Source organism: Squalius cephalus (genome assembly GCF_949319135.1).
Source record: "Squalius cephalus genome assembly, chromosome: 25".
In the NCBI taxonomy this organism is placed as follows: Eukaryota; Metazoa; Chordata; class Actinopteri; order Cypriniformes; family Leuciscidae; genus Squalius; species Squalius cephalus.
The window spans coordinates 30240762-30249982 of record NC_137146.1 but is presented as its reverse complement, the minus strand read 5'-3'; the positions used below and the strand labels follow the sequence as shown (position 1 = coordinate 30249982).

The 9221-nt window shown below is 39.7% G+C and overlaps 1 protein-coding gene across 1 annotated transcript in view; it reads left to right on the top strand.

Moving 5' to 3' along the window:
- The first annotated feature begins 3928 nt into the window (after positions 1–3928).
- lancl2 (LanC lantibiotic synthetase component C-like 2 (bacterial)) overlaps positions 3929–9221 on the top strand; it is a 62585-nt gene continuing 57292 nt past the window's right edge. Inside the window, exons 1-2 of the mRNA XM_079863176.1 lie at positions 3929–4311; positions 5176–5460. Of these exons, the coding sequence (XP_079719302.1) occupies positions 5290–5460 (171 nt within the window). The 5' untranslated portion in view covers positions 3929–4311; positions 5176–5289. The remainder of the gene's footprint in view (positions 4312–5175; positions 5461–9221) is intronic.

The following is a 9221-nucleotide window of genomic DNA, read 5'->3' as shown; positions in this document are numbered from 1 at the left end:
CGAGCGATGGAGGACATCAGCGGAGACGTCTGCGCTAGCGGCGAGCGATGGAGGACATCAGCGGAGACGTCTGCGCTAGCGGCGAGCGATGGAGGACATCAGCGGAGACGTCTGCGCTAGCGGCGAGCGATGGAGGACATCAGCGGAGACGTCAGCGCTAGCGGCGAGCGATGGAGGACATCAGCGGAGACGTCTGCGCTAGCGGCGAGCGATGGAGGACATCAGCGGAGACGTCTGCGCTAGCGGCGAGCGATGGAGGACATCAGCGGAGACGTCTGCGCTAGCGGCGAGCGATGGAGGACATCAGCGGAGACGTCTGCGCTAGCGGCGAGCGATGGAGGACATCAGCGGAGACGTCTGCGCTAGCGGCGAGCGATGGAGGACATCAGCGGAGACGTCAGCGCTAGCGGCGAGCGATGGAGGACATCAGCGGAGACGTCTGCGCTAGCGGCGAGCGATGGAGGACATCAGCGGAGACGTCTGCGCTAGCGGCGAGCGATGGAGGACATCAGCGGAGACGTCTGCGCTAGCGGCGAGCGATGGAGGACATCAGCGGAGACGTCTGTGCTAGCGGCGAGCGATGGAGGACATCAGCGGAGACGTCAGCGCTAGCGGCGAGCGATGGAGGACATCAGCGGAGACGTCAGCGCTAGCGGCGAGCGATGGAGGACATCAGCGGAGACGTCAGCGCTAGCGGCGAGCGATGGAGGACATCAGCGGAGACGTCTGCGCTAGCGGCGAGCGATGGAGGACATCAGCGGAGACGTCTGCGCTAGCGGCGAGCGATGGAGGACATCAGCGGAGACGTCTGCGCTAGCGGCGAGCGATGGAGGACATCAGCGGAGACGTCTGTGCTAGCGGCGAGCGATGGAGGACATCAGCGGAGACGTCAGCGCTAGCGGCGAGCGATGGAGGACGAGCGCTTTCTGGCAGCTTTCCTGAACTAATCACTACTGTGGATTTGAGCTGTGAAACATTTCATTATTTTGGTCTCTGGTTTCCTGTACAGTTTAAAATTAAATTGAAATTAAATAATGCTGATTTAAAATCCAGGATTTGCACCGTAAAACATGTTTTTGGTGTGTAGTTTTACTGTAAAATATCTCAAATTTACAGTTTAAAGCTACACTGTGTGATTTTTACCCCCATCTAGTGGTGAAATTGTATATGACTACCCAGTGAATATTAGTTTCTGTTCCTCTCAATTCCGAGGGCGTTTTAACTCCTACGGTGGCCGTATTATTCCAAGATTAACATGGCTTCCAGTTATCGACTTCGTCCATGACAATAATAAACAATACGTCTAAAATGAATAAAACTACAGGACAGATGTCAGGAGGTAAACGTCACCCTTGGAATCGGCTATCCCAGCATAATCAGATTAGGCTAACGTTACAATGTGTACAAAGTAAAAGCAATTAAAAATAACTAAAATTTACAGTGTCCTTTTTTTTTATATAGCTTCAAAAATTGCGCCTTTAAAACTATTCTTTACCTGTGATCCGTCGCAGCACACATTTATGTTACAAGGTAAACAATACTTTTTCACATTGACGCGAGGATGAAGTTATATAGAGGTCGTTCTGGCGTTATGCACAACCATGCTATGGTTAGACAAGCAAAGTTATAAAACTTCGAATTTACACAAATGAATTACAACAGGCTGAATTACCTGTCGAGAAGAAAGCAGGCAACCTCGGCGTCCGTTTTAAAATCTTTTCTCCTCATGAGCTCTTTCCATCTGGGAAAAGTTACTCCAATATTGACTATGGTCTTGCTGATTTGTCTGTCGCGTTGACGTTCAAATGTGAGCACGCGCACACGCACACACACACACACACACACACACACACACACACACACACACACAGACCACACCACACTATCTTTCAAATCTGCCGGCACTCGCGAGTAATCTCCCCCTCGCATTCGTCACGGTGTCACTGAGTGAAAAACGCAAAAGGCGAAGCTTGAATTTACAGGTATGTCCCTCTTTGGCTAATGTAGTTTCAAGATGGAGGGGCAACATGGCGACCGGCATTCGAACCCCTCACCCGTATGTACTTTCAATGGCAGATTATAAATTTAAGAGAATACTTTATTACTTGAAAGAAGTAAATATACATTAATGAGCACATATATTTTTGAAAGAACTAAGTGTTTTTTGCTAAGAATCAACTAAAAAAGTTACACAGTGTAGCTTTAAAATTTAATTAAAATGAAATAATATTTAAAATCTTACTACTACATACACATGATTTGCAGCACTGTAAAACTGTACATTTTTTGGTTCACAGTAAAATGTATTGTTTAAAATTCAATTGAAATCAGGTAATATTGATTTAAAAAAATAGTTTGATTTAATAAAAAGAAAGACTGGTTAAGCCAACAGTCTGTCCTTACAAAGATAACATTTACTTTTTATATTTAGTCATTTTGCTTCCATATGAAAGGTTAGATACATGTTCTTATTATATAAATATAAATATCATAGATGTCACAGATCTCGCAATATCAAAACGAGCCGTTTTTGGAGCTTGAATGAACAAATGCCTTGTTTATAATGCGGAGGTTTTAAGCTCTGAAACTTGCAGGAAGTTTTAATGGTATAAAGGCCTCTTAGATGTCAAAAGATCAGGGCAAATCTGATTTCTCGTGTCATGATCCCTTTAAATCTGAATGGGTTATATTGATCTGATCTGACAGCAGCGCAGCATCAAAGATCTTTCATATCTCATCATATTCAGTGGGATGAGGAGCTTCTTTAAGGTGTATTTATAACCCAAACCTGCGACACACCGTGAGGTCCAGAATGTGTACCACTGGCATTCGCATCTCTGTTACACACTCGCGATGCAGCGCACTCTCTCTCACACACACACACACACACACACACACGCATGTGGTCCGTGCTGAAGATGACATGATGCATATGTGTGTGTCGTCCATGATCTCTCCTCATGCATCTGTCATGTTCTTCCCGTCATGATTAAACATGGTTTGATGTCACAGCAGGTCCAGTCATCCGTCCAGAACCCAGGCGTTCACCGCCCCGCATCCCCAGCACATCACATGGACATGTCAAGAATTCATGTTTTGTGAAGACGGACAGTTGGCCTTTGAGATAAGGTCATTCCCCAGTGCTGCAGATTTGGTCTAATACACCTATAGATTTGTACTTGGAAGCTTTTCCCACAACATTACTAATCTTGCAGAAATAAGGAAATAAACAGCAGAAGCTGAGGCCGTCTCGCTGTGAAGCACAGATGGAGTCTATATTTAGGAGCCGATATTCACTGTTGATTTGGCCGAAACAGAAGCAGTGTGTGTAAGATCTCAACGCAAACGCTTGCATCTCTTCAAAAGACCTGATGATGGAGTTTGACAGCAGAATGAGAGGCTTGAAATATTCACTTTCGCTTCAAGTGTAGTGTATATTACAATATTATCCACCCCAAGGCATTTAATGACATTGACCACACTGTAAAATAATATTTTCATGATTTATCACAGTTTTTTTATTTTTTTTTATTTTGTCAAATCAACTTAGATAATTAATGTAGTTCAGATAACATTATATGTTGAGATTCTGTTGATTAAATCAGTCTCCTTCTTTGCATTAAAAGAACTCAATATTTTAAGGCAAACAGGTAACTTACTTAAGTTAAAACAATAATAATTTTACAGTGCAGCGCCGACCTCGTATATGGATTTATTTAAGCCTCTAATAGAGAGAATTATACATGACAAAATGAGTAAAAAGATTAATAGTAACCTATTAACATTTTATCAATGTTTAATCGCAAATCTACTTCACTTCTGTGTGTGTGTGTGTGTGTGTGTGTGCGCGCGAGAGAGAGAGAGAGAGAGAGAGAGAGAGAGAGAGAGAGAGAGAGAGTGCACGAGGCAGAAGGGCTTTATGGATTTGTTTGCTGTATAATCCTGGATGGTGGAGCGGGATCGCCATCTGTTCCTCTTATGGATCAAATGTGCTCAAGATAGAGGCAGGACATCACCATCATCATCACCATCATCATCATCATCCTCATCTGCTCTGGTGTCACCCGCCGGATCTCCCGTCCACTCTCTCTCTCTCTGTGTATGTGTGTGTGTGTGTGTGAGAGAGAGAAGAGAAGAGAAAGTCAAAGCCCGGAAATGAGAAAGGAAAGGACTGGTAATGTCATCTGGGAATATCGATGGGAGACCGGCTTTAACTGATCAGATCACACTGGTCTGAAGCTGAGAGAGGAAGATCTTCTTCAGGACTGAAGCAGGACTGCATGATGCTGCACTGGACGAGGATGTGAGAATGTAAGTGAAACGTGTCCGGATCTCATGAATGAACACAGAATAATGAATGCACGAGCATTTACTGGTGTTGACGCATCATGTGCGTGCGCGTGCCGGAACTGGTGATGTTACAAGGTTTGATGCTTTACATCTCATAATAACTGGAGCTTATGTCATGAAATCGTATAATGTTAACTGTATACTACCAACCAACTGCAGCTATCAATATGTGTTCAATGGACTGAGCATGCGCATGTTTATGCATTTAATGAATAGTTTACCCAATACAGTCTACAGATTGTAAAAAAAGAAAGAAATGTTTTTATCGTTTACTATGTCATAAGATAGCTATTTGTTTCCATTCATTTTACTTGTAACAATGCTTTCTGTTATTTTTTTTCTATATATTATGAGTTATTAAATGAATAGGGAAAAGTGCAATGTATTACAGTATCACTGTAAGTTTAATAAAGGCTTATTTTACTTAGTAAATTAATAAGAACATTTACATTTTCATAGAGGCCACATGATACCTTCAGATTGGTCTCTTCAGCAACTGTGATCAATAATAACGAAGAACAGTTACAAAAGAGAAAACACACACATAGACATGAACATAAACTGCATGAAACATGGTTTATAACTGATAATAAAAGTCACATCACTTATAATTAACTAATAAATCTAAACAAATATGGTTCACATATGTGAATGCCCCTTTATATAATATACATTTTTAACTATATTGAACTATATTTTCGATATGCATCAGTTTTAAATATTATATTGCCTATTCAAATAGCCTATATAACATGCTTTCCTATGCAATTAAAACCAGTTCATACCTGTTGGATCTGGTGTTTCTACACATTTTTCATGCTAAAGGAATCGAGACTTCTGAGCTTCATCATCAGCAGTTGCAGCATCAGCACCAGCATCAGAAACCCAAACGCGTTTCGGCCTCCCGTACGCGCGTGTCCCTGGCGGGCCGCCGTCGCGATGGGCGAGAACATGTCTAAGCGCCTGAAGCTCGTGTCGGGCTCGGAGTCCGCGATGGAGGAGCGCAGTTTCCCGAACCCGTTCCCGGACTGGGACCCGGGGCTCCTGCTGTCCCCACACGCCGGAGAACACGAGCCCGAGCCCGCAGAGCTGTTCGACGCCACCGGGAAGGTGTGTGTGAGCGCTTTATCCGCAGCTTTAACGCAGTGTGTGTCAGGAGTGTTAGTGCAGGTGTGTGTGTGTGTGTGTGTGTGTGTGAGCGGGTTTGTTTACCAACTCAGAACATGCTCGATGTTCACCATGTTCAGATTCAGATGTCTGTTATTAATTGACAATTCAAGTCTGGCCTTACACGTATAGTTAACTAAAAACAATCGGTAACCTATTTTAGTGTCTTTGTTACACATGTTACATGTACTTAGTAATAACAGTAAATTATGCATAATTACATGCAACTAACCCTCAACCAAACACTAATCCTACCCTAACCCTATAGTAAGTACATGTAGTTAATTAATATTACTCAGTACTTAAATATATAATTACACTGTAACACTGACACCTTAAAATAAAGTGTAACCACACTTTACAGTAAGCATTAGTTAACATTATTAATGTATTAACTAACATGAACTAACCATGAGCAGAACATTTATTACTATATTAGTTAATCTTTGTTAATGTTAGTTAATAACAATTGTTTGTTCTTGTTAGTTCACAGAGCATTAACTAACGTTAACAAATACAACCTTTGATTTTAATAATGTATCAGTAAATGTTAAATTAATATAAACTAAGATTAATAAATGCTGTAGAAGTACTGTTCATTCTCAGTGTATGTTAACTAATGAATATTATTGTAAAGTGTTTCCAAACTAACTATAATTATATAACTGTAAATCATCTAAATATGCACACTCTCATCAATGTCTTTAATTAGTCCAACACTGGAGTCATGTTCCTCTGAAAGTCATAGCAAGTTTCATAACTACATCCTAAATGAACAATTAAATCATATTTTCACACTTTATTCATATTTTGACTAAATTAGAGCTTGATTCTAATACAATGAAAACAATGTTCTGTTTGTGATGATATTGACCCTGTAGTGTGCTTCACATCTCCAGCGCTCGAGACTCAGACTTCTGTCGTCTTCGTGGGTTTATTCGTCTGTTGTGGAGAATCAGTGACCGCATTTAATCAGCCGTCGAAGCGTCGACTCACTTTACCTGTGCTAACGCTAATGCTAAGTGTGGGGTCACTAAGATCAGGGTTCGTACGGGTGCTTGAAATCCTTGAAAGTGCTTGAATTTTGATGTTGTGTTTTCAAGGTTTGAAAAGTGCTTGAATTTTGGATAAAATGCTTGAAAATGCTTGAATTTGTAACTGTATCTTTCTGACGCAATAGTTCTTTATTAAATGGAGAGAAAAAAATGTAGCCCTCAGATACAGATTGATTTGCGTTACGCTGGCCAGAGCAAAAGTAGGCAGAGTTTTCATTTTGATTTCCGCGGTAGTTTGGATGCACCGTTTTTATTGGCCAAGCAGCGGCAACAGTTGAACTATTTAAAACTTTGACCGCGGCGTGCGCGCGAGCTCGCTGAGCTCCGCTTTGGTCCGAGTCGCGCGGCGCAAGCCATTGAAATATATCGGTTTCATTTCATAGCGCAGCGCGGTCCGCGTCCTATCTGAAAGGGCCATTAGTGACTGAGAGTACTTGGTGTGATAATGTAATGTAAGTATTGCATGTCCGTTATGTCACGTTCATTTGTGGAATATGCAGTGAACATTGCCAAAATTACAGAACTGTAACGTGCAAATTAACCTGCAAACGTTAGCCCAGTGCATAACAACAGTCGTTGATTGCTGAACTGAAATCAGTCAGTGTCATAAGAAGTATACTGTTACTGTAAGGTTTAGGATGGCCCTATGCAATATTTACACTGCTCTATTCCAGTAAATGTATTAGCTAACGTTATGTCTTGGCCCAAGACATCTTGGCAATGAAATTCATTTATCAGGCAGGTGCCTATGCACTCAGATATTGTTCAAACCTTGTCTATATCAAGAATGTGTCCCAAAACGGGAAGGCCTGTCAAATATTTCTGTTCAAATCCTAAGTCTTCATATTTGAAATTAATTCAGTTTTACAGCCTATAAATCACATTATCTGGTAAGCAATATTTGGACATTAATATAATGAAAAGTATATTATTCATATGGCTATATACTTAGTGATATTTTGAAGAATAAAACTTGTGATTGGCTTAAATATTAGGGCTGCACAATACATCGAAATATTGCAAATGTATATATTACAATATGCATAATTGCATATCGCAACGGCTTGCAATAACTGGGGTCATGAACAAAAGACAAAGAAAATCACTCACTGCTTTTGGCTGAATAGTCTAACTTTTGTAGCTTTAATAAGAATCAGTATATTTAATTCATGCAGTGAAAACTAAGCAGTGTTTATTTTTACATTTGATTATTCAGTTTCTTTTGTTAAATAAACCTAATGTAGGATAACCTGAACCCCAGTGATGTTAAAATAACACTTCTTATGCTACAGAACACTGATGTTTACTGTCTTGAAGTTGTAGGGATATTTTCTTATCACAAAAAGAATGTGAAACACGTATGTGTAGGTTATATCATTTTAAAGATATTTTAAAGATAATTTAAGTTAATTTGACACACTTTAAGCATTATCGTATCGCATATTGAATATCGCATTATTTAATGAGTTATCGCATATCTCATTTTTCTTCAATATCGTGCAGCCCTCTGCTATTATGAATCATTTGGCTGTTTATCTCTTTTGATGTGATAAAAACACTAAATAATAATTTTAACTATGTATTGGTATGTAATTTACGGGCTGGAAAAAGCTTTAAAATGGACCTGGAAAGTGCTTGAAAAGTGCTTGAATTTGACCTTGGAAAAAGTGTACGAACCCTGTAAGATTTATTTAATAGACCATTGCAACAGCCTTTCGTCAAAATAGAAATATAATTAAATAATATAGAAATTAATACTTTTATTCATCAAGGGCACATTAAATTGATCAAAAGTGTTAGTAAAGACATTTATAATGTTACAAAAGATTTTTATTTCAAATAAATGCTGCTCTTTTGAACTTTCTGTTCATCAAATAACCTGAAAAATAAAATGTATGACGGTTTACACAAAAATATGAACTGTTTTCAACACTGATGATAATCATGAATGTTTCTTGATCATCAAATCTCTAGTTAGATGGCTCTGGATGAACACCGGTGAAACGGCTCTGGCCGCTGTCGAACGAGTTAGACTTGGCTTCTTATCTAAATGTGGAGCGGTGATTGTCAGAAAACAAACGGATAATTCGGTACATTAAATTAAACAGAATTTATCAGCTTGTTGCCTGCTCTGGTTGTTTTAATTCACATCCTTTCTAAAAATATTAAAGTTCTTGGTTTAATATATTCTTAATATATAAGACTGTCAATGGACTAATTTCATGTTGTTTTATATTTTATTTGTTCATTGTTTATTCTGTTGGATTTGACTTGGTCTGAACTGTTTCAGAAATAGTTGTGTTCATGATCCTTTGGGCTCAGATGTTGAATTAAATTACATGTTAAATGTTCTGGTACACTGTGATGTGATGGTGTTTTCTGGAAGGGACTAAAGAACAAATAACTTCTATCAGCTGAAAGACAGAATACAAATGTTTTTATTAGGTTAGATAGACGTTATATAACAGTTTCAGGTTATGTGTAGTGTTGGTAACATGTCCCACACAAACCTATAATCGTCCCACATTTGGTTTGTTTGGTGGTGGTCACCCTAATGTAGGGCTGGGCAATATGGACCAAAAGTCATATCCCGATATATTTAGGCTGAATATCGATATACGATATATCCCGATATTTTTTTCTGTAAAG